Source organism: Hesperophylax consimilis, chromosome 25 (genome assembly GCF_061612785.1).
Source record: "Hesperophylax consimilis isolate HC1 chromosome 25, BYU_Hcon_1.0, whole genome shotgun sequence".
Taxonomy (NCBI): Eukaryota; Metazoa; Arthropoda; class Insecta; order Trichoptera; family Limnephilidae; genus Hesperophylax; species Hesperophylax consimilis.
The window spans coordinates 26,008,149-26,034,794 of NC_142860.1; the positions used below are offsets into that span (position 1 = coordinate 26,008,149).

Consider the following 26,646-nt stretch of genomic DNA (forward strand, 5'->3'; position numbering starts at 1 on the left):
GAAATTTACATTATTCTCTCTGAAGCTGGGCGCACCATACAGGGCCAGCAGATACTTTAGTACACAACTGCTAACCCTGTACAAATCGCAAGTGCGTCTCGCTGTTGAATTTGGCAGCAACCTCTGATCTAGAGCAATAGCGCACCCAACTCTTGTACATGATTGACTTTTGTCACGTGAGAATTGACTATTTCTACAGCTCGTTCTTGAGGTCAACAGCTCGGCTGTGAAACGATTATATAACATCCTATAACATGAGTCTCTTCAGATCTGAATAGTCAGGAACCTCTCAACTTCCTGTTCCTCATCTCTTTTTCTACATTATAGTCCTACAACATTTTTCAAATAATTAGTGATGCAATCATCGCACTTCAGTCAGTTATTTATTTATTTATTAATTAATACCCTTATTCGGGGCTTTTACATGTGAATATTAACCGTTTGAGTGCCAAAAAATTCATACATTTGCTTGTAAAATGCCACCAAAAAAACATTATTTTTTATGAAACTATATATTTTTTTAAAACCCCATAAATTCTTTGAATTTTCAAGGATTTCGATAAATCAAAATATGATATTGGTTTAGAATCACGCGGAGGAGGATCCCGACGTCCAGGCGTTTCGAAAAAATGAGAATTTTCGGCAGAAAAATTGGTTTCGGGAGGTACATTTGAAAATGAGTAATTTCCGGTGTTACTCTCCATTTCTTGGTCACGATCCGAAGAATTACTGGAAATTACTGGTTGGGAAACACAGGTATGACATAACTGACATCACTCTCATCAGAGCTACTCTTACTCGAACTTGAATTAGAGGAGTGGAAATCGTCGCTCCCGCTGTCAGACATTTCAGAGGACGCCCTCGACGTTATATTTTTTCAATTAACTAAAATAAAAAAATGAATCTGAAATTTAAACGGTTTACTACAATCTTACAACTATTAAGATAATATTAGAATAATATTTACCAACGCCGCAGCACCACACCCGACGTACGCGCGAATCAGAACACGACTGACGCAATCGACCGAAATCGACGATCGGCAATCTTCGTTAAAACACGAATCGACGAAAGTCGACGATTGGCAATCAAACGGTTAAGAAATATACATTATTTATTATACATAACTGAATTGCTTGATTAACAACATTTTATATTTTTTTTAAGATAAATTGAAGATGTCCACTGACTTGGTATAATTGTTTCCCTCCATTAGTATTCTGGGCAAACAGGAATACATGTGGTAGTTAGTCCCAGAATTTCTGCACTGAAATAAATCCTGACTTCTAGTATTACATTGTGGAATCCGGAAGCTTATCAATTCTAGCAATACCGGACTATCAACTAAATCATTTAGAATTTTATATAGAAACTAGCTTTTTGCCCGTTGCAGGCAACTGATGGGTAAAAATTATTCGAGTAAGTGGAGGTAAAAAATAAAAAATAATATTTTTTTGGTGTTGAATGTGGATGAAGCAAAGAGTGTGTTTCGACAATTTTGCTTTTTGCCCGAAACTAATGGGTAAATATTTGGTGCGTGGTGTAATGTTTGAATGTGAATAAAGCCAGGAGTGTGGTACTACAAAATTTTATAAAACGAAATGAATATTTTGAGAAAAAAAAGAGCCAAGGAGCTTACTGATAATTTTTTCTCCGAGCCATTCGTGTTGTGTAGGTCGAGACGCGTAATTGGATACCCATATCATATGTACGGATTTTGTCACAGACATTCTTCAAAAGTTGTTATTTTGGAAAAAGAATTGCTCAATTAAAACGCAAAATTTAAAAACTTTTAAAAATGTTATATGTATTTTGGCATATAAATGAAACTATGAGTGTGTGACCACAAATATGTTAAAATATATGTATGGATAGAAAGAAATGGATATTTTGAGAAAAAAAGTGCCAAGGAGCTTTCTGATCATTTTTTCACTGAGCCATTCGGATTTTGTAAGTCGAGACGCGTAATTTGATACCCATATCGTATGTACGGTTTTTCGTATGACCTCTACCCGGTACCATCTGTGTAGGTACCTGCACCACCACTACCACTACCACTACCACTTCTACTCCTACTACTACTCCTACTCCTACTACCACTACCACTACTACTCCTACTCCTACTACTACATCTACTCCTACTCCTACTCCTACTTCTTCTACTACTCCTACTACTACTACTACTCATACTCCTACTCCTACTCCTACTCCTACTCCTTCTCCTACTCCTACTCCTACTTATACTCCTACTCCTACTCCTCCTACTACTTCTACTACTACTCCTACTACTACTCTTACTCCTACTCCTACTCCTACTCCTACCCCTACTCCTACTCCTACTACTACTACTACTACTCCTACTACTGCTACTACTACTTGGTACAATTTATAAATTTGCGTGACGCAATTGATGTAGTTTTTCACTACGGGGCGACGGTATCCGTGTCAAATTATTTTTACCAAACTTTATTGTATTTCTTTTTTTTGTTGTTTTTTTTTGGGGTGTTATGCCGTGTTGCGCTAACTCCTTCATTAGCCGACGTTTCGGATCTACTTGATCTGCCCTGATGATGGACACTGCAACGCTGTCCGAAACGTCGGCTAAAGAAGGAGTTAGCGCAACACGGCATAACACCCCAAAAACAAATAACAAAAATGCTTTTGGCCGTGAGAATCTAAAAACTTACCATTTATTTTATTTCGTTCAAAAGCATTATCGATTTTTCAAAAGATAAACTACCAAAGTAAGTACCTGCACAGATTTTATCGTTTTTTTTTAATTTTAAATCCATACGTTATATTACAACACAACGGACCTAACCTAGAATTGGGCTAAAACATGCTCTCAGTACCTGGCTACCAAGGACATCTACCCAGTACCACTGTGTAGGTACCTACTTTTAAAAATTTACCGAAAAAATATTTACATAACGCAATTAGGCACCTACTCGTTAAAAAATAAACAGATGAAAACTTTTAATATGAATGGCTCCCAGGCTAACCTCATCCAAGTTCTGCGCTCCTGGTAGAAATAATAAATTTGCTTGACGCTATTGATGTAGTTTTTCACTACGGGGCGACGGTATCCGTGTCAAATTATTTTTACCGAACTTTATTTTATTTCGTTCAAAAGCATTATCGATATAAAAAAAATTAACTGCCAAAGTAAGTACCTACACAGATTTTATTGTTTATTTGAATTCACAACATTTCGCTGATAGTCTATGATCGGCTGTTATCTCTGATTAACCAAAAGCCCGATCGTTGGCATTTTCGGTTCAAATGGCAAATGTCAAAACTTTGGCCGGTTACTGTGAAACATTTTGAACCGAACGCCATCTGTGGGACGGCCGAATAACGTTCCTTAACCTTCGGAGGATGATTTTTTTCGATAATATTAAAGGCGGACGGCGTGTTTGCTGCGGATTGCAATCATCAAGTTGAGCGCGTAGATTTTATAAAAAAAGCATACCGCGAGGTTTTTGCTTGACCACGTGATTTTCTCTTTCGCCGCGAAGCTCTCCCGATTAAATCCTTATTTTCCGTGTCGGGCGAACCTGGCGGCCGGAGAGAGAACTGCGCACTTTCGCATAGCGCGCCGCGAGCGCTTCCAGTTTCCGCCGCTAGATGCTACTCAAATTTGTGTCGACAAATTACTCCGAACGAAAAAATTAGTAAACATTTTCATACAAAATCCGGATTACTCGGTATTTCGGGTTTTCCACGCCAAATTGAACCCCGGGTTTTATGCCCACAGAGAGGCGTCTCGGTCTACTTTCGCCTGAAGCCTGAAACAAATGAAAGGCAACTTTTTTGCTACTTTCACGCCAAAACGAACCTTAGAGTGTAAGCGACTTGAGGGGTCAAGTGGTCGATTTTCGCCTAATTTTAAGCGACCAAATAAAAACAAAGAAACTGAGTATTAATATATGTATTAATATATGTATACCAAGTCAGTGAAAATTCTTCTGTCTGACAATTTGAGCATATTCATATAATTTAACAGAGTTCAACATAATTGCTGGAATATCCATTTTAAAATAGTTATGACAAAATTATTTTAAAAACACTACATAGTTGGACAAATAGCCAGATGCAATGTTATTTCAGTGGCAGTTATTATATTGCAAATATTGTGATAAACGTGTGCTAAATTCGTAGCACGATACAAACGGGAAATTTAAATGGTTTTGAAAATAATAACAATGTGTTAACCTTTGACATGTTTGCATATGCTTATAGAAATTACCTAGAAATTGTTTTTGCCCACACTTTGTGGTGTGGGTTTTTTAGAACTACAAAATTAGATCATAATTCAATAATCGTTTATACCACGCATGCACAGCTTAGGTAACCAATATGCCGAATTAGCAGATATATTTAATAGCACCGAAAGAACATGCAAAAATGCATTTCCCATATTTAAATAAAATAGTTATTAGTAATAGTATACAACTGTTGACCCTGTACAAATCACAAGTGCGCCCCACAGAGTAAATCACAAGTGCGCCCTTTAGAGTACAGTTGTCAGATGGGAATGATGTACTTGTTCTACCGGTATTACAATGGAAGAAAATTTATATTTATATAATTAATATTTGTCAAATGAGAATGGGTCGCTTCTACTATGCATTCTTGAGTTCAACAGCTCGGCTGTAGAACGATTTGCCGGCTTCTGTATTTCCTCCCTCCTCTTCAAGACCCATATTTAATCCTTCCTCTCCTCAAAAAGACTTTTTAAAAAGAGAAACTTTTGAAAACTAAAGAAATTATTTTCCTTAGGGCCTCCTGCGTGGAGTAAATTTTGTTTCCCGTAGACTGATTGTAAATTTTAGTTGCTAAACTTAGTGATTCTTTTTGTGTAAAAAATGTTTTATTCTATTATTTTCTCCATACAATCAATTCAACTTTTGTACTTGAAAACTACCTTAACCTTTCCTTATCTGTGATGTGTATTTACTACACATTGCTTCTAATAACTTTAATAACTCTATAGATATAATATATTTTGGGTTCAGATTTTAGGTATTCCTCCGTTATCCATTTATGCACTGAATCAAAAAATAATATATTAGGTACATAATTTTCAAATTCAATTAAAAATCAGAGTTTTTTGTTAAAAATCGGGAACAAATACACCAATACAATCAACCGTGTGATACTAATACGCGAAGAGTGTGCGAGGAAATGACACGCTATTGATGTCCCGCTTTAATTCGCAATGAGGGAACATGAGACATCCACACTTCTGCAGTTGTAGTTTTTGATTTAGACCATTGATACCTACGACCGCACAGCTGTGTTTGTGCCAGCCGCCAGCCGCTAGCCAGTTGGCCGCGAACCGTCGTTATATGTGGACCCCTCGCACGTTTCTTTAGCATCTGCCGATGGTTTTTTCATGTTTTCAGCAATTAAATTATAATTATTATCACTTTTGATACAAAATATAATAAACATAATCGATTAGCTATGAATATTCATATTTTTCCGATATTAAATCGCTTATTTTGAGATGTGTATTGACTACACAGCACCGGAACGCGTGTATTTTTTTAGCACAGTAAGGGAAAGGTTAAAAAGTTGTAATTTCAAAAAAGTTATTTATCTTTTTTACTTGTAGAATTTACCATGTAGAATCACCTCCCGAAGTTTGTGCACTTAACCCCGGACATCCTGTGTTTTATGTTGACATGTCATTTGGTGACAGATATAGCACTATGTGGCCCGAGTGGTTAATTGTAATATTTATTTATTTTTTTACAGGTAAAACAACAGTCAAAGTAAGATTGACAAAGAAAAATCCCCCCCAGGAGATAATAATGGATAATTCTCTCGATGTCACGGTCATCAGGAAACAAAGGGTCATAGATACCGTGTTTACAGCCAGTGTTGCTACCCTTGTAAGTATTATTTCAAATTTAACGTAAATTACAATGTTTGGCAGCCACCTCTGGTCTGGATCCCCAAAACCTGCGACATTCATCACATGAGAAATGGTCGTTTCTACGACTCGTTCTTGAGTTCAATAGCTCGGTTGTGAAATGATTTGCCGGCCCCTGTGTTTCCTCCTTTCTACAACATGGGTCTCTTCAAAACTCATTTTCACTCCTTCCTCTTCTCAAAAGGACCCTTCGCACAGCTTAGCCAAAGATGACAGGCCCCGAGAAAAATTATTCTCCCCTTATCCCCTTGAAATAGTTAGTATAGAGATTTTTGTTTTTAATTACATTGGTCGTTTTGAAACATAAATGTTAATGTATTATGTAAATAACTAATCGGCTAGCGCCCGAGTGGTCCAAATTGCGGGGTTTCCACTGTGGCGTCGCGGGTTCAATCCCCCGCCAGTTAAGTACTCCATCATTGAACAAGCAATAGTGATGTTAGTAAGAAGAATTCCAGTATTTTCAGGTTAATCGCAACCTGGGAATGTTTTTATTTTATGAAATATATTTATCCACGCGTGTTCAATGTTGATTGGCAAAAAATCGTATAATGTACTCTGAGTTCACCTGCGTCGTAAAGTTCACCATTGTTTAGAATTATTTTAACCTTTTGATAACTTAAATTACTTTTTTATGGGTCACTAAACTTATTATTACTATAGTTATTTATCATCACTGTACCGAGACTGGCAATGCTCTTATCGTCAACGGCCATGATTCACCACTGCTCAAATCATATTTGGCCATAAATGTAACAAGGTGTATGTAGGTAAGACAGAGCGAACCATCTCCAAAAAGATCTCATATCATCAGCGTGTAAACTCGGCCATCCGGACAAATCGGCAATTGCCGACCATTTAATTGTCAACTGACCATTACTTTGGATTTGTTCCTGAAATACTGGGAAGACCCAAAACACTACAAGCATGCCTGATTATGTAGACAATTTAATTTTTTTTTACACTAATCCTTATAATGAAGGGGCCTATGTCATATTTGCCATGTTGTGTGAAGGGTCTTTATAAGGAAAGGAAGAAGAGGAAGTTTGGGGAAGGAAAAACGTAGGTAGGTAGGAATCTAGGGAACGGTGTGTCCAGGGGTGACGGATGTATGAATCTATCCCCCAGCTGGGCCCAAGACGATGGGTCGAGAGACCAAAGAGAGAGGTTGGAGAGGTGAAAAGGCCTGCCCAAACAATCCTCTCCCGATCTGGCACACGATGCAGCTGGTGGGCAGGCACATGCTGGACACACTTGAACCCGGGAGCCCTCCTAAATCATCAAACGTAGCGAACCACTTGGGGTGACCTATGGCAGAAGTGTTGGCTATCCAATAAATGGTTCCCGGGGGCAGTAATTGACTTGTTTTAAGTTTGAACTAAGTCCTTTCTTCTCTCCAAATGTGAATCCAATAGAGCTTTGAATTGATTTATATTTGTTGCATCGATGACATGTTGTGGGAGTTTGTTCCAAGCATTCTCTACTCTATTTGCAAGGAAGTGTTTTCTAGGATTAGATGCAAAAGGTGTCCACGGAGATTTATATTTTTATTAGTAGTGAAGATTTCTTGGATGCTAGGGCAACTGTAATGTCCAGATAAAATTTTGAAAGTCTCGATCAAGTCACCCCTTTCTCTTCTTTCTTTAAGGTTGGTAATCTTAGTTCCTTGAGTCTATCTTCGTACCGTAGATCTTTCAGAGCTCTTGGTATTTTGTCTCTGTACTCTCTCTAACAGATTTATATCCTTTGCGAAGTAAGGACTCCATATTTGGAAAGCATATTCCAGGAGAGGTCGCACATATGTTTTATATATTTTTAACATCATGTCCGGTGTTAGGTCAAGGAAGGTTTTCCTGATTGTTATGATATGTTAGTGAATTTGCTCTTTTCACAATTCCAGCGATGTGTGGTTCCCATTTCAAGTCCTGTGATATGGTAACTCCTAAGTAAGATCTGTTAAATCCAAAAAACTCCATTAATATCGACATGGAGTACAGGGCTAAGCTTCATAGCTCGCGGTATCCAGTACTTAACGGTTACACCAAAACTAAATGCTTAAAACTACATTAATTATTATACTGAAATATTAACTTTGATGCTTGCAACACGTTATCACTTCTACATGCATAAGCATACGCTTCACCATTTACGCAATTGCGCTGATGATGGAGACTGTAACGCTGTCCAAAACGTTAGCTAAAGAAGGAGAAAGCATAAAAACCCAAAACTATTCACGATAATGCAGTTGGCCGTGAAAATCTCAAATATGATTTGAGACCTAACCTAACCTAACCCAACTAAAATATTTAGCCACTTTACTTTTTACTTCAATTAAAAAACCACTTATCGTTTTTTGCAAAAGCAGGTCATCACCAACACTCATCTCAAAAACAATGTTTGTTGTGGTCATAGACATATGAATATTAGTAGACCTGCCCTAAGTGATTAAAAGCGTATTATCCCCACTCCCCATACCGGTTCTATTGGAGCCGGCTGTGCTCGCGTATGGCCTCAAGTGAATTTAGAAAACGTGACGTCATCATTCTTGTGCGAACTATGGTCGAGGCATCATCGGTTCATTTTACGAAATAACACGGCAAAATGGTGGCTTGTGGTATGAAAACTTGTAAAAATAGATGTGAAAAAGAGAATAAACCCAATTGTCGTATTACATTCCATATATATAAGCATTATTTTACTTTATTTTAAGCATATTCACATCTTATAATATGGATCAGTTGTAGAAACATATACTATCACATCGAGATACGTCTGAACACAAAACTGGTTAGTTGCTGGGAAGTAAATTATGAACATTTATAAAAGTGTCTTAACTAAATACGTAAACGAAATATTCGACTCTGAAAACAGAAGAAATTTATTTTTCCGAATTTGGACTTTTTTGGACGCAAATTTGTTCATAACGTGGCGAGTAATTTTCGCTCCCATGTAAAAATGTCTATTCATTCAAAAGCACATTTTACTTTTAAAAACTAAATGGTGATATTATAATGCGGGATGCCTATATACTGTCAGATTGGTTTATTGACGAATCACAGTCAGCTTTACCCCCTTCGTTCTTCAACAGTTGATTTTACCCCTCATCTTTAATTTCTAGTCTATATATTCATATGTCTGTGGTTGTGGAGCAATTCCCTTGCATTGAAAAAATCCTATTTTAATTCTATAGATTTCTGTTTATCGTTGCCTAAATGTCAAAATGTCAAATAGCATTTCTGAATGACTTGTGCAGGGATAATATTTTGTTGAACATTATGTAACTATTGCCTAATCCAAACTAATTGTAACTTTTTTCCAGGTGTCACTAATCTACATAAACTTTGGATGTGCATTGGATTGGGGTAACGTCAAAGCTACAGTCAAAAGACCCATTGGACCAGCCATTGGTTTCGTTGGACAATTCGTCTTTATGCCTCTGGTAAGTCTTCATTTTTATTTATTATTCTTAAGAACAATGTGATCTCGACCAGCTCTATCTCAAGTTTCGCCCATTCTTGGTGACTCCCACCCTCGGAAGTCTGCCGTCTTTAATCATAAGCCCATCCCACCACTAGTGGCCACATATGTTTCTTCTTCATAACCTCTTAAGATATTATTATTATGTAATGAGCAGGCAGCATTCTGCTGATGCGCTCATATCTGATTTCACAACAAGTTTGACAGTAATTGATTTGTTTTAATTTTAATATTCTTCTCTCCAAATGTGAATCCAATAGAGCTTTGAATTGTTCAAATTATTATTTGTAACAATGGTTCGAAACTATCATACCAAGATTTTGTTCACTAATAATGCAATAGATGTCTCTGTTGTCACTTTGATTTATAATAGAGCATTGAGTAGTAATTTCCTGTTCAACCATTGAACGAAGGCGTCTTCTTCTGTATTATTATATTGGAATTGATTGGACTAACAAAATTATCTGTTTCAGTTATCCTTTGGCCTCGGCCAGTTGCTGTTCCCTGACGATGAGTCCATGCAGCTGGGTATGTTCTTCACAGGCGTATCTCCGGGTGGCGGGGCCTCTAATATCTGGACCTACGTGCTCGGCGGCAACTTGAATCTCTCCATCACCATGACCACCATCAGCACACTGGCTGCCTTTGGTAAGTTACCGTTGAATGTTACCAGCAATATCCGTTATCCTAGACACACTACGAAACATTGATATTCCATTTTGACCCCCATCATATGAAAAAAAAGCAGACTGTCAAAAGGTTCATATGATTTTTAATATATTCAAATTGCTAGCTGTCCCCCCAAATATTTATACCAAAAACCCATGATTTTGCATTACTTCGCATTGCATCGCCTTAACTGCAAATCTTCACAAATTACAGCCATGATGCCTCTGTGGCTGTTCACCCTCGGGCGTCAGATCTTTGCCAGCGCCAACCTGGTGGTACCTTACCGCAACATCGCCACGTTCGCGGTGGGTTTGGTCATCCCGCTCGGCCTGGGGCTGGTGGCGCAGAAGAAGCTGCCGAAGTTCGCGGCGCTGATGGTGCGCATCCTCAAGACGTTCTCCGCACTGCTGCTTATCTTCATCATTGTTTTCGCCATCTTGACGAACCTGTATCTTTTTGAGCTGTTTTCGTGGCAGGTAAGAATTATGTTTGCAAAATGATATTTTTATAAATTATTCTGTCTTACCAGATAGTGTGTTCATATATAAGAGGGTAATAGTTTTAATAGAGAAAGAAGGCCAGTGGCGGCGTAAAGGGGGGGCGGGGGGGGCGGTCCGCCCCGGGTACCAAGGACCAAGGGGTGACAACGACAACACACTTGTGCAGCCAAATAAGACCTGCGTCACACACAGCTATAAAAGCGCAAGCAGATATCTTGTCTACAGTCACACGACGCTATAAAATATTTCTTCCTAGTGTAGGGGAAGGAGTCAGACGAATTAGAGAGCTGCCACGAAATTCCATTTCTTTGTACTGAATTGACAGCTGTCATCCGCCCGTTTAGGCAGCTCCGAAATTAAAATGACCCCCTCCCCTGTTCACCGCGGAGTGGGGGGTGCATAACTTTTCATATATCACCTCAGGAGCGGTTACGGCGTAAGATGTGTACTGTCTATGGTTCATCTGTGCATAAAAGCGCTAGGTGTGACAGGTCTCATGGAATTGTATGGAGAGCGATATTTGGCGTGCGATCATCTTTTATATTTTATAGCTGTGTCTGACGCCTACATAATGCGCACAAAATCTCCCTATTAAGATTATTAGTTAGCTGCGCTGCTTACTGCGAAAATGGCCCGAGATGCTGGTCTTACATTACCAGACGAGCTGCAGAAAGCAATGTTAGAATGTCACGATAGATTTTACAAAGAACTAGACCATCGTTACAGGGCAATGGATTTTATTCTGGTTATATTTAGGACGGGTTGTTTCAGAGAATCTGAACAATTCATCAAATTTCAACGTTCATTTTCAAGTTCTGTGAAAGATTTTTTCACGTTGATGAATTGTTCAAATTCTCCGAAACAACCCGTCCTTAGTGTTGTTCAGACAAAAACGTTGGTAACATCACCAGCTCCTCAGATTCATTGTAAAATGGGGCTATTCTGAGTCAGTTCCAAGTTTAGCGCTATGTCTAAGTTTTTTTTTACAATCTGTGTTAAAAAAAAAAAAAAAAAAAAAAAAAAAAAAAAAAAAAAAAAAAAAAAAAATCCTGTGTTTCTGTGGCTTTATGGGAAAAAAGCTTTTCAAAGTTAAAATTAATAAAATCTTATTTAAGATCCACAATGAGCCAAGCGCGACTAACCAATCTTTCGATTTTATCAATTGAAAGAGACAGGAAAATAAATTTTGATAATGTCATCGAATATTTCAGTAAAATAAAGTCTCGTAAGCATGTTTAGTATTCGGTGTTTTATTTTAAGTAGGGGTGCTCAATACAAAACCGCCCCGGGTGCCAATCTACCCTACGCCGCACGGTGGGCTGAAAATCGCCTCTCATAGACATAGAAACTTGAATTTTCAAGGGTATTTTTTTTGGCTAGAAATGGATTCTGCTGATCATTACTATGCTATAAAATGTCGTACGAAGCAATTGCGTGTACAAATGAAGGAGTTATAATTTTTTTAAGAAAAATTTGTATGGCGCTGACATTAAAAATGAGGCTATCTCTGGAATCATAAGGTTGGCCGTTCTATCCTTACATACAGATAATACTACTATTTATTTGTATTTTTTTGACATACTTCATATTGTGGCGCAAGGTGCGATTTTTTTTTTTAAAATCCTAAAGTTGAAAAAAAATCTTTTTTTTGTTGATGATTCATTTTAATGCTTAAATGCTTTACATATGAGTATGCTTTGTCTAGTTTACAATATTTTATTTACACTCCAAGCCAAAACACTGTGCACAGTGAGCTGAAAATCGCCTTTCATAGACATAGTGACTTGAATTTTCAAGTGTATTTTTTTTGGCTAGAAATGGATTCTGCTGATCATTACTATGCTATAAAAATTTGTATGAAGCAATTGCGTGTACAAATGAAGGAGTCATCATTTTTTTAAGAAAAATTTGTATGGAACTGACATTAAAAATGAGGCTATCTCTGGAATCATAAGGTTGACCATTATATCCTTACACACAAATATACTATTATTTATTTGTATTTTTTTGACATACTTTGTATTGGATTGTAACTTTGAGGATTTTTAAAAAAAAAATCGCACCTTGCGCCACAATATGAAGTATGTCAAAAAAATACAAATAAATAGTAGTATTATCTGTATGTAAGGATAGAACGGCCAACCTTATGATTCCAGAGATAGCCTCATTTTTAATGTCAGCGCCATACAAATTTTTCTTAAAAAAATTATAACTCCTTCATTTGTACACGCAATTGCTTCGTACGACATTTTATAGCATAGTAATGATCAGCAGAATCCATTTCTAGCCAAAAAAAATGCCCTTGAAAATTCAAGTCTCTATGTCTATGAAAGCCGATTTTCAGCCCACTGTGCGCCACCACTGAAGAAGGCAATTCTTTTTTTAAATTGAAACTAAGCGATTATAATTTTTTAATAAAAATGGTGGCACTAAATAAGTTTGCTGTGCTAATTTTTTCTTTCCTTTGCAGATAATAGTGGCAGGTGTATGTGTGCCCTGGTTGGGGTATTTGGCGGGCTGGTTGGGTGCCAAGGCTTTTCGCCAGCCGCCCGAGGACTGTCTGGCCATCGCGCTGGAAACAGGCATCCAGAACACGGGCATCTCCATCTTCCTGCTGCGCTTCTCTCTGGCCCAACCCATGGCTGACCTCACTACAGGTAGGCTAGAATGACTTCAACTATAACAACTTCCACTGCAAAAGCTTTACAGTTAGTAGTACAGTTATTCAAAGTAAATTCTAAAAATACTACATATTTCCACGTAAATCAAATTTTCGCAGCTGGCCCTTTAAATTCGGATATTTGACGTAAATTTGTAAAAATACAATATATTTCAGTGTAAATCGATTCAGATTTACAAAATAATAATACTAATTAGGGCGATGTACAACCATGTAAAAATACATTTTTGGCGTTTTAAGATTCACAAAATTTTATGATTTATTTTCGTGAAAATCGAATTACATCAACTAATTTACGTGCGCGGACAAAATAAATTTCGATTTACGAATTAACGAATTTCAAATAAATAAACTGTTTTGTATGAAAAAAAATTTCTGGAGAAAGTTTTTTGGTGAATATTTCGAATTACACGTTTTTTCGAATTATCGGGGTTCGAATTAATTGTACTGTAATACAATACCCAATTTCAACTGGAGTGACTTGAACTGCAATGACTTCAACTAAAATAACTTCCTATAACTACAACAACAAACTACTTGGCTAACTTTTTTTTTTTATATTAACTCCACACAGGAGGCCTTGAAGAAAATAATTTCCCTCAGGGCCTATGTCATCTTTGGGGATGCTGTGTGGAGGGTCTTTTTGTGGAGAGGAAGGAGTGAACATGGGTTTTGAAGAGTCCCATGTTGTAGGAGGGAGGAAACACAGAGACCGGCAGTTCGTTCCACAGCCGAGCTGTTGAACCTAAGAACGAATCGTAGAAGCGACCCGTTCTCATGTGACAAATGTCAACCGTGTACAAATGTTGGGCGCGCGTTTGGCGTGTATCCCGACTACGCACCGGTGCCGAAGGGATCAATGACGCTAGTTCCTCAGAGCATCTTCCATTGTAATACCGATAGAACAAGGACAGCATACCTACCTGACGCCTGTGCTCTAAAGATTGCAGTCCGTTTGTTAAGATTGGGGAATCTATCAAACGGACCGCCCGTTTTTGCACAGAGTCAAGGGTTTTTTTCAGGTATTTAGGGGCTCCGGACCAGAGATGGCTGCCAAATTCGACAGTAGGGCGCACTTGCGATTTGTACAGGGTCAGCAGTTGTGTACTCTTAAAGTATCTGCGGGCCCTGTACAGTACGCCCAGCTTCTGAGAGGCCAACTTTACTCTGGCTTCGATGGAGTCCCCGTACCTGAGCTGGTCACTTATAGTTACACCAAGCATATCAATGGAAGGCCTGTTCGGAAGATTGCTTCCGTTGAAGGAGACTAGATTATCATTTGGATCCCTTTTAGACGTAATCAGACAGGATTGGGTCTAAATATAGTTCATAAACATAGGAATCATTTGAGAATTTTACAGTCAAAAGTATTCCTCCTTCTTATCCAACTTTTCAGACAGCGTTATAGTGTCCATAGTCAGGGCAGATGTTTAGATTGTGGTGAAGTATGTTTAAGTGTATAGAAGTGATACCGTGTTGCAAGCGTTAATCCTCTTAGTGTGATTTTAGGCGTTTAGTTTTGGCGTAGCGTAGTTTGCTTTGTTCCCCTCACCCGTAGGGGGCAGCTCTGTTATTGTTTACTATTATGATGTGAACTTATTTGAATGTTGCTTGTTTCTAGTAATTCCCGTGGCCGTGGCTATCATGACTCCTATTCCCATGCTCATCATCTGGCTGTACCAGGTCATCAAGAGTCGGTGAGTCACCAATCTATCAAACCACACACACAAAACCTAAATTAACACTTATGTACTTTTCAGAAGAACACCAATAAATATGGACCTGAAAATTTTGCATTATTTTTGTGGAATTTTAGAAAAAAAACATTTTTATTTTTCATCATAAGTGGTGATTTTTTGCAACAAAAGTTAGGGGCCGTTCAAGTATTATGTAAGCACTATAGGGGGGCAGGGGGGTCTTTGCTTTGCTTATTTTTGATGACATGGGGGGTGGGGGGGTCGAGATAGTGATTACGTCAGCACTGTTCAGCAGTAGTTATTTTTTTTTACACATTGGCAACCCACACATTGTCTATGTTTGAAAACCGAATACATATTCGGGGATTCCCACAAATAATTAATACGTTTAGGTACTCGCTTAGAAGCGAATGGGGGAATTACCGAGCACTACTCACTTGTCGAAATTTCTTCCATCAATCTATTGTTTCGTTTTAGTACGATTGACGATTTGACGTGTTGTAAGCAAATCAAAGCAAATTAATATTTGTGTTACCGTTGATCCTCTTTCGCTTATGAATCAATACAAAAACAGAAAATGCATATAGGTATCAATTTTTACGTAAGCATGGGTGGGGGGGGGTAAGAGCTTTGCTTACTTTTGGTGACAAGGGGGAGGAGGGGGTAAATAATTGTAATAAATCTGCTTACGTAATACTTGAACGGCCCCTTATGTCGTGTAAAAATTTTGGTATTTGCAGCAAAAAGTAGTGGAACTTACAAATTTTAATTTTGGAAACTGGCTACATTTCATTTTATGACTATTTAAGTTCGTCAGAAATATAGACAAATAAATATTTAGAATGTGTATGTTATATTGTTTACTTATTTTAAAATTCCAGAAAATTGAGTGAGAAATACGTAAATTCGGGTTATTTGCACAAAAGTAGCGAATTTCGTATTATTCTCGAGAAAATGGCAGAATTCGCATAAAAATTTGCAGATTCGAAATTTTCAGGTCTATCGATAAATAATCATTCGGCAGTTTCGATCTTTGGATTCTGTTCCTACTTTTGACAATAACCAGTGCATAATAATTCATACACTGTAATTAATGTGCAATTGAAGACTTGGCAACTCTAAACATATACTGTTGAGTGATTGGCTGTATATATACAGGGTGTAGAAGTAAAAAAGATAAAATTTTATTGAACTTTTTTTTCTAAATTCCAATTTTTTTCTCATACTAAAATATTTTTCCATAGAAGAATATTTATTTTCCAATACAAAAAATTCAACTTTTTTCGCCTAAAAATTACCTTACGTTGAAATTTCTAAAAAAGATAATTACCTTTTCTACTTATAAAATCATGTAGAATCATCCCCCGAAGTTAGTGCATTTAGCCCCGGACACCCTGTATATATACATTTACCATATTATTTATTTAATACCACACCTCAAAATATTAATATTGAAACATATAAACTGCTTACTGCGATTTAAAGCCAATGAATCCACCTAGATTTCACTATTTATCCCATGTTTTAAAGTTCTATAAATTTGGCACTTTATGACAAGCGATCGTTCAAAATGTTTTCCAAACTTGCCATAATGTGCCAAAAATCGCTCAAGTGGTTATAAAGAGTTTGCACGGTCGTCCAGTATCTCTTCATTATCACCCGTCATCTGAGTTTTTATATCATTTTTCCGACTTTATGTCCGGGTTAAATCTTCCCCACAGGAAAAACTAAACCCTTCCACACACTTTCCACAAATGATCATCTAGTCAATCCACATTATGCAAGTGCATTATATAAGCATAATAAATACAAAACAATACAAGAACAATACGTCAACTCACCAGAGATCAAATGGGAAAATAATTCACAGACTCCAGATATTTTCATATTAGAGGGTTCGGCTCGGTAGAACTCCTAACTAGACCTATAAATCCTACTGATCCCTCAAAATAAATTTTATAAAAATCTTTTGTAATCCTACATGTATTTAAAATGACTGATTTTTGCATTTTTATATAAAAATTCTTTGACAAATCTAATTTATTTATTTTATTTATTTATGTATTCCTTTAGATTTACACACAGTACAATATGATACAAGATATAATTAAAATATTTTTAGTGCTTATAGATTATTGTACCTTATCAGGTCGAGATTATTGGTTCGTAACTAGGCAAATTGCCCGTTCCAAGGAACCAAAATATGTGAAAGTAAGTGTGTGATTTGTCTATGTCTATAATATATCTCATTAATGTTATAATTTGTGATGTTTAATCGTTACAATCTTATGATAGAATCGAACTTGAGCTGTTGTGTATGTTTCAATTGTGTATGAGCAATATTTAGAATAGTGGAAGATATATATGTGTGATTAGTCTATGTCTATACTATGTCTATTTATTATGTGACGTTTTTTAACATTTTTTCAGATTCTCCTCTACCCAGTCCAATCAAGCATTTAGTTATTATTGGGCCTATGTAGGAAATATTACAAGATTTTATGTTTAACTCAGGGGGGATTTTGTTGTACAGTTTAGGTCCCAAGTATGTGTGTGTCTTTTGATACTTTGCCGTATTGCTCGTTGGGATCATAAGGTCATTTCTGGTGTGGCGTCTTGTGATATGTTTATGGTCAATTTTATTAATATTATCTAGATTTTTATGTACATGGATAGTAACCTTTTTTATATAGTTTTGACGAACATCAAGTACATTAAATTGTTTAAAGAGCTCATCGCTAGAGAACCTATATGGTTTGCGCATTATGACTTTAATTATTGATTTCTGGGCCTTCATAAGCGGATCTAGAATTGATCTTCCTGATGCTCCCCAGCCAATGCAACCATTCATTAAGAGGGGGTTGCACAGTCCGAAATATATTTTTCTTAGATCTACTTGTCTAATTATGTTTCGCACTGCAAAGAAAATATGAGTCAGTTTTCTTATCCTAGTTGTAAGATTGTCAATGTGATAATTCCACTTAAGATGATTGTCTATTATAACACCTAGGTACTTGATGTTTTTCACACATTCAAGATCTTCACAATTGCAGTTAGGTTCAGTATTATAGGAGTTACAGTCATGATTATGTGTTTTTATTGTGTGTGTTGTACTAGGTTGTCCCTTTATAGTTGAGCTGAATCTCATGTATTTGGTTTTAGAAGTGTTCAGTGTTAGTAGATTTTTGTTAAGCCATTGTTTTATCACATTAATTCCACTTTCAGCAAGTTTGTGTGTGTCAGTCCAGTCATCTCCTTCAAAGATAGCTACCGTATCGTCTGCGAATGTAATAATTTTTCCACCGATTAGTAGCTCGCACAACTCATTGATATAGATTATAAATAGAAGGGGTCCCAGTGTGCTTCCTTGTGGTACACCAAAGTTAGTGCCTAGTGAGTTACTCAAAGTTTTACCAGTTTTGAGTTGCTGGCTTCTACCTGCTAGGTAACTCTTTAGCCATTCGTATGGCATACCTACAATTCCTACAATATCAGGTAGAGAGCGAGTACATTATATTGAGTATGTGTTTTCTTGTCGAAAGTAGCCAATAGGGAAAGTGAGAATACATATGTAGTGTTATAAAATAACGGATAAAAGCATATTGTAAAACAAACATTAATGTACATACTTGATAGATTATAGGAGAACAATTTATATCTCGTGTACAATATCATGGTGGTGTTATGACTCATAAAACAAAAATAAAAAACAGTCGATCTAGATAATAATAATATTAGGTAGAGAGCGAGTACATTATTTTGAGTATGTGTTATCTTGTCTAAATTATTCATCAGGTAGAGTAAGAATACATATTGACTATTATTGAATAACGGATAAAAACATATTATAAAACAAACATTAATATCTAATATAGTGGAGTGGTATAGCAGCACAGTAATTTGTATCATTAGTCACAGACGTCACAGTAATTGACGTTTTTCACGGTCCAAATCAGCAATATTATTTATTGGAATTGTCTTGGATGTATCAGATTTCCTCAAAAGAATGCGCCCTCCTCTGGACCAAGCATGTTTATAATTATGGTCTCTAGCAAATTTTTTTGTTTGTGATAGCAAAAATTTTCCTTTCTGAGTTAATTGGTCGGATATATAAATGTTATTGGCGGTTTGCGATAATCCTAGGTCCCTTGTATTTATTTTGCTTGTCACATTGGTAGTGGATTTCTTGTAAGATTTGAATTTGGATAGGAACTCGTCCCGCGATGTTATGGTATTGAATGTCGCCACGATAGATCTTGGATTTTTGTCGGAGAACTTCGGTCCCATCCTGTTTATTTTTGTTATTACAGAATGCACGTCGGTGTTTTCGTAGTTAATACGCCTAAATTTTGAATGAGAGAGCTAGGTATAATGCCAGTAGCCGAAATAACAAATGGTAATATTTTTATAGTCTGAGAATATTAATATTACTATTATTACACTACCCTAATATAACAGTACTTACAAATACCATGTTCTATTGGTAAATAATGTGCAAAACCATTTACCAAGTATTTTTTTTTTAAACATGCATCTCGTTTGTTTTTGTTTTTAGCAAAAATGAGACCATAGTCCACTACCAGCTTCTTGAAGGTCGCGAGAGGGAAGAATTTTCAGTCAGATATGCCAATCCCTGAAAATATGAAGGTCTGATTGACCTCACAAACCTTTTAATATGCTGGAATGCCTACGCCTTTTTTGATTTTTTAATAACGGGAAACAGTTTTATTCAGAGCAGAGTGATAAGTTAATATGATCCCAGGGTCTGGTTCATCAATGCCAGCTTAATCCTAGATATACGTAAATACTAAATTATACCTAGTGGCCTTAGATGCAAAACTTAACTTTTTTACTTCTGGAAGAAAACTGTCGCAAGTCAAAAAATATGATTTTAGAGTTATTGATCATACTTTTTATTTATTTGCAAAATAAATCAATTTTCAACTTACAACGTATGTCAAAATGTAAAAAATAAAATACACAGGTTGAAAGTTATATAAATAATTCAATATGTGCTAGTATATAAATAAATAAATAAAATTTCAATCAACAATTACTGCTTATTATATTTTTTCACCTGTAAACAACCAACTTTATTTTTTATTTCTCTATTCTCTATTTGACCGAACATCAGAAGGTGTGGGTTCAATTCCCGTTGGCTGCGTTTATTTTCACTCTGGAGATATTTTCAATTTTGTATGGATATTTCAGACTACTAATTATTGCTTATAATAATTTGTTATCCTTTGTGCTATGCATAAAAAACCTTGTCTTATAAAGATTAGTTTATCATTAAAAATAAAAACTGACACAATTAGAAATATGACGTGTTGTCACTCCTGAAAAATGTGATTTTTTTTTTGATTTGTGACATTTTTCTTCTGTAATCAATTTGATGAACGATTTGTATCAACTTATCACATTGTTTTGAATGAAACCATTGTACCATTAGTATTTTTTGATGAGGTGGGGGAACAGTAGTGCACTGGAGACCTTCAAGAAGCGACAGACGGACGGAGTAGTAACATTATCGTCTAACAAAACCATTCAAATAACTGTACATACAAAACATAGTCAAACGCACCAAAATTTAATAACAAACTACATAAAGTACATTATTTATCATCGGTGGTACTAACTGCAGATTAATACCTTAGCAAAATAGCCGGAGCCCTTGGGAAACTTGTAATTCAACCCTTGTCTCCTTTTAATATATTATAATTATGCTTTGTCCTTGTTTAGCTAACGTTTCAGACAGTCTTGCGGTGTTCATCATCAGGGCAAATGAGTAGATTGTGGGTGTAGAGTATAGTATAGAAGTAATACCAAATTGCCCGCGTTAATAATCTTAATATAGTTTTCGGCACTTATTTTATTTATTTATTTATTCAAACGCCATAAAATGGCTTTTACAATGGAGTGATAATCGAGTTACAAGCGTACAGTGGTAAACAGGATAATAATAGCAATAAATTAAGGAACAATTAATGTGTACACAAAAACACTATTGCAAGTGATGCAGTTATTAATATAAGTGCAGTAAGACAATGCATAATTCAAAATAAATACATATATTTTTTTTTATAGTGAATACCTCACAAGAGTTCCAACTGCTCCCGTCTGGAGCCAGTGAGACTATGGCATCCCCAATTGGGGGATGTTGTGAGGCTGAAGGTAAGTGGGGAAGAGAAAGAGGAAGGTGGGGAAGTACCTGGCTATTCAGATCTAGTCACTAAACACGGCTAAAGCCATTTGGAGCAACGTTTCAATTCTGAATGGTGGTCTTACACCAGGGCGATACTGGTAGTATGTATCTTCCACTCTGGAACGTGCCGCAAATATACTATATATTATTTTAATTAATTAATTGTGAAATAACACAAATTAATCAAATAAAATTTATTTGCGCACGCACATATATATCAGTGTAACAATAGTTGAACTAATTTATACTAGGCTTGTATAAGACCTTGTTATAAGTGAAAGTATTAGGTGTCTATGATAATAGTCAGTAGTGAGTTTATTGCTTTTTTAGGTACAAACGTCTGATACTGGATACCAAAAACTATTAAACTTAGCTGCATTGTCTCTAATAATATTTATAGGGTTTTCTCTATACATTTGCCCTGGTGATGGAGACCGCAAGGCTATCTTAAACGTTTGAAACGAAAAATTTTGGCCGTAAAAGTCTCAAATCATATTTAGTTATTTGTTTTTATTTGGTCATCATTTTTTGTAAATATTATTTTTTTCATGGTTTCCATGCTAAGGACGGGTTGTTTCGGAATATTTGAACAATTCTTCAAATTTCAAGGTTAAGTTTCAAGCTCTGTGAAACATGTTTTCAAGTTCTGTTATTATTTCAGTTCTGTCAAGCAACTATCCTATAATGTTATAATATCAGAACTTGAATAGGACTTTCACAGAACCCGAAAATGAACATTGTTATTTGATGAATTGTTCAAATTCTCCGAAACAACCCGCGTCCTAATTGTTTTATCTCCTGGGCTTTTTCACAAACTCTCTTAGTCAATTAAAACTACAGCTTCAACAAAACACTTGGGCTTTTACTGTGATAGATTTATAATGGCTGTGATATCTAAATTAGCAGGCAGTTGGAATAATCTGGACCCCGACCTTGAGGTTCTCACCTTATTTGTTATCCTATTATTCTCAATAATTAACGCCATTCTATGGGCAAACTAAGAGACTACTACAAGTGCCATCTATGGGTGAGATCTTGCATCAATGTCAAGGATATTACACAAACTTCTATTGGATATACGACCGGTCAGTGGTTGAGTGGGCATAGCGCTTGGGTCTCACCCGAGCGTCGCGTGTTCGATTCCTCGGCTGGCTAAGTCCTCCATCACAACACAAGCAACATTTTCGGCTTTCTGTGGTGGTAGTAGGAGATTTTCAAACATTGTTGGGTTATTCGTAACCTGGGAATGTTTGTCTTTCCTTTAAAAAAAAAAAATAAATAAATAAAATAAAATAAAAAAATATCAGGCAACAATTAGAAAAAAAGCTTCACGTAACATTCACCTAATAAAAATGATGTTTTTATTTTTTATTTTAAATCATTAATTTATTGTTTTCTTTTGACAGATTGGCAGCCGGGAAACAAAACAAACTCAAGAGATACGATGTAGAGCAGGATGCCTTGCCGTTCTCGTCAACGCACGAGACCATCATTGCTGCTGATGAAAAATATTAAAAAATGGCGAACTTGCGAGAAAATGAATGATCAGCAAGATTTTTATACATCTACTTATAAATGTTAGTTTTTTAGAAGTCCCACAGAGAATGAAGGGTCCCCCAATCCTTTACCAAGGTAAAGAGAAGAGAAATAAGAAATATAAAGAAAGAGTTGAAATAGATGAGCGTATTTAGTGATGCAACAATTATTATCCAATTAATGTGAAAAGTTGCATTAAACTTCCATTTTTTCTGAAAGTTAAAAATTTCCCATGCGACATCATCATGTTTTTTTCTTGTTTGTATAATTTGACGTTTGTGATAAGTTAAGTTCGCATATTTTAGCGTGCAGCGGAATTCTGCAGCCACACCAACATCTCAACAGTAATGCAGAAAAATGAGCTAAAGCAGAAAAAATTCTCAAACAGTGTAATCTGCCATCATGAAATTTGCCCAGATTTTTTTTCTGTTCCTAACATAATTTCCATCATGAGATTTGGAGCTTTGTATAAGACATATTTAACTGTCAACAATAAGACAATGCAATATTGTTTGTTCCAAAAAGGGGGTGTTGGAAGTGAAAATTAAATATCTTTTGCTATATTTTCATAATTGTTGTTGATTTTACAGCACTCGTCTAACGTTACTAAAAATGTATTGGGTAGCGAAATTCACTTCTAAAATGTTTAAATTTTGTCAGTTTTTTCAACTCCATAACAACGAAAAAGATGCAGAATTTCGGGCACTTCTCTTAAGATATTTTCACGGGACCAGAATTTTTTTTTTTTGAAAAATTCTCTTTGACGTAAAAGTTTTTGAATTTTCGAAAATCTTTTTGTAACCATTGTCTTTAGCCGAATTTTACGGCATTATATTATAAATGTGTAGTTTTGTCGTTACGTTACTAACAATTAGGTTAAGAAAAGAAGTGAGATTTCTTCTCAAGTGACTTTACTAATGTTTGTTAAAATGTTCAGTCACTCGGTAGGATTCAACGGGAGCGTGTATTAATTAATATTATGTCCGACCATTGTCGTTAAGTTATAAATCGTCGTATTTTAAAAGGTTTGCGTAGAAAAGATTAATGTTGTAATTTACACGTTGTGAAATTTTAAATGATTTATTTGTATGTTTGGAAAAAGCAGTTACAATGTAAGCTTGCCATAACTAATAATTACTTTTATTATGATTTATTTTTGGCGTACTAGCCATGTTACGCTTCTTCTTTCTTTAGCCAATGTTTCAGACATCATTACGGTGTCCATCATCAGGGGGGTTGTATAGATTGTGATGAAGTGTGTGCAGTGACAATCCTCCTAGAGCTTAATTAACCCTGTAATGTATTTTATGTTGTTAGTCTAAACAAAAAAATTTTTGGAGTACGTTCGTCTCTTTTATTTATGTGAGTGTTCAAACCATCACAACCCTTCAAGCTTATTTGTTCGCTTTAGGGAACAACTCATATGGCCTCCTAGAAAACGTTGTATTTCCCTTACTATAATGGTGAGAAATATGATCTAAACGTCGATAGAAAGAGAAAACACCAAGCTTTATAATAAAATCCGGAAGTTAACCATAGAAAAATTAACATGTGCACATTTATGGAACCAAAGGTTATGACCGCAATTTGAAAAAATTATGTGAATTTTTATTAATTATTTTCACATGAAACAACAAAAATGTGAGATGACAGTAACGTTTGTAATGCATTTGGTTAGTAAAATCTGCGTGGTTTTTCAGTAATTTTAATGTAAAAAAAACGAATTGGGCTATTTTATGTTTGCATTCAAAATTTTAATATTTATAAAATTATACATTTATTTCTAATAATAAAATTTGAAAGCAAATATCATCACCTTTCAAAAACAGTTTTTAGTTTTCGGATACGTTCACAAATATTCCATTTATTAGGATTTTAATGCAAAGCAGAAATGCTCCGAGCTTCTGACAGATTATGACTGAGGGGTTAATGTTAGCTAAAGGAGGAAGCGCAACATGACATAATATCCCAAAAATAAATCACAATACATAATACTTTTGGCCGTGAAAATCTCATGTCACATATAATAAATATTTGGTTTTAATCACTAATTTACATTTTAAAACTGTTTTACATTCATAGCTATCTTTGTCAGCGCTAAAGTTATTACAATTAACTATATAGCACTCTCTCTCTCCATTGTGCATATCTCATGTTTCACATTATTCCTTTGACGGTAATGCAAAATATTTTGGGGAAATTGTAATTTTGACATCCTACCAATTTTTGTCACCAATCTACCGAATTTATTTCAACTCACATCTACCGAATTTATTTCAACTCACATCTACCGATTTTATTTCAACTCACATCTACCGATTTTATTTCCACTCACATCTACCGATTTTGGTTTTGTGGCATGGCATCACTACATTAACTGTTTGGTCATATTTCCCAGTTCCACAACATGGTGTTCAACTTCCGAGTTATCTAAGCCTTCTTCCTGTGAAGACAGGACTTGGCACCATAGATTAATGGGACTTCCTTCATCCAGTCAACATTTCCTACAGCCATTGATGCTTTCTACTTAAAACAGCTGCATTACGTCTGCTGAAATTAAATTAATTTCAAGATATGCTTAACATGCTCCAGGTAAACTGTACTGTTTCCACAACCTTCCTGACAAAGTTAGAGTTCTTCCAAAAATGGTAAACTAATGAAATAAATTTTGAGGTTTAAACTAAGTCCATTTGTGTTAATTTCAAATTAAAAACTGATTTTAAATAAAAATCGAATTTTATCTGAGACACTATCTATAGGTTACTAACCAATTCTTTAGAACTTTGTAATCATTCAAAAAGATAGTTGCACAAAAATATGGGAAATTTAGTTGCAAGATAATATTATTAATTCTGAATTTGAAATATGAGAGCAACAAAAATGATGCATAAAAATTTGTCCCAATGGTCGAGTGGTTAGATGTTGTCCCGGTAAGACACGAGATCCTGGGTTCGATTCCTTTTGAGTTGAGACTTTTATCTTTTTATTTTTCTGTGTCTTGTTCTGTTTCATGTTTCGTTTAGATCTATTAGTATTATCTTCCCTTTCAATGAAAGTATAATTATCCAGTTTTTTAAGTTAATGCAAATGTTTTATTTTTAATAAGTTATTACACTGTCATTTTACACACAGAAAAATAATAAACCTACATTCAATTTAATATATTAAATTTTCTTGGCAATTTTTAAAAATGATTTATTTATTTATTCAGATTACACTTTTTTGTTTATTCATTGTGATTTTGATTCAAATTCTTGAAATACGAAAAATTCAGTATTATCTTTGTACTTGAATGTTATAAAATCAAAATAATTAAATGTTGTTAAAATTATATAATTACTTACCAAAATGTTATATATTATCAATGTTTATACGAAAAACTGAGTCTCAAAATTATATCAATTGGTTATATCAAAAAATGTCCAAATATAATTAAAAGCCACGAGTAAATTAAATTATACAAATTATCAAATATTAAAATACTCGTTGTAGAAAAAATGTCTGATATCAATTATTTTATAAATCTTTTCTAGCAGTTCCGTCGTTTATAAGTTAAACATAATTCATATAATATTTATGTGTAACATTGTATATCAGCGAATGTAACTGTTATATATTTTTTAAAGATTGTTTAAATGGTTGAATAACAAACTTGGTGTGTTTTATTTATCAATTTAGTACTATCGTGAAGATTGTTTGTTTTTTTAATAAGAAAAACAAACATTCCCGGGTTACGGATAACCTGACAATATTTGAAAATCTCCTACTACCACCACACTAAGCGGAAAATGTTGCTTGTGTTGTGATGGAGGACTTAGCCAGCCGAGGAATTGAACACACTACGCCTGGGTGGGACCCAAACGCGATGTCAACTCTGCCACCGACCGGTTGTGTTTTTATGGTTAGTATTTATTTATTGACTGCTGGAATGCCACGTTCCT

General features: G+C 35.4%; 1 protein-coding gene across 2 annotated transcripts in view; it reads left to right on the forward strand.

Moving 5' to 3' along the window:
- The window catches only part of LOC149411735 (ileal sodium/bile acid cotransporter-like), an 88,061-nt gene extending 61,842 nt beyond the window's left edge, over positions 1-26,219 (forward strand). Inside the window, exons 3-9 of one of the 2 annotated variants that reach the window (XM_089646781.1) lie at positions 5,764-5,900; positions 9,261-9,380; positions 9,892-10,066; positions 10,301-10,563; positions 13,058-13,244; positions 14,889-14,964; positions 22,576-26,219. In XM_089646781.1, the coding sequence (XP_089502907.1) occupies positions 5,764-5,900; positions 9,261-9,380; positions 9,892-10,066; positions 10,301-10,563; positions 13,058-13,244; positions 14,889-14,964; positions 22,576-22,684 (1,067 nt within the window). In that variant the 3' untranslated portion in view covers positions 22,685-26,219. The remainder of the gene's footprint in view (positions 1-5,763; positions 5,901-9,260; positions 9,381-9,891; positions 10,067-10,300; positions 10,564-13,057; positions 13,245-14,888; positions 14,965-22,575) is intronic. The other variant, XM_089646780.1, reaches the window with a different exon arrangement.
- The last annotated feature ends 427 nt before the right edge of the window (positions 26,220-26,646 follow it).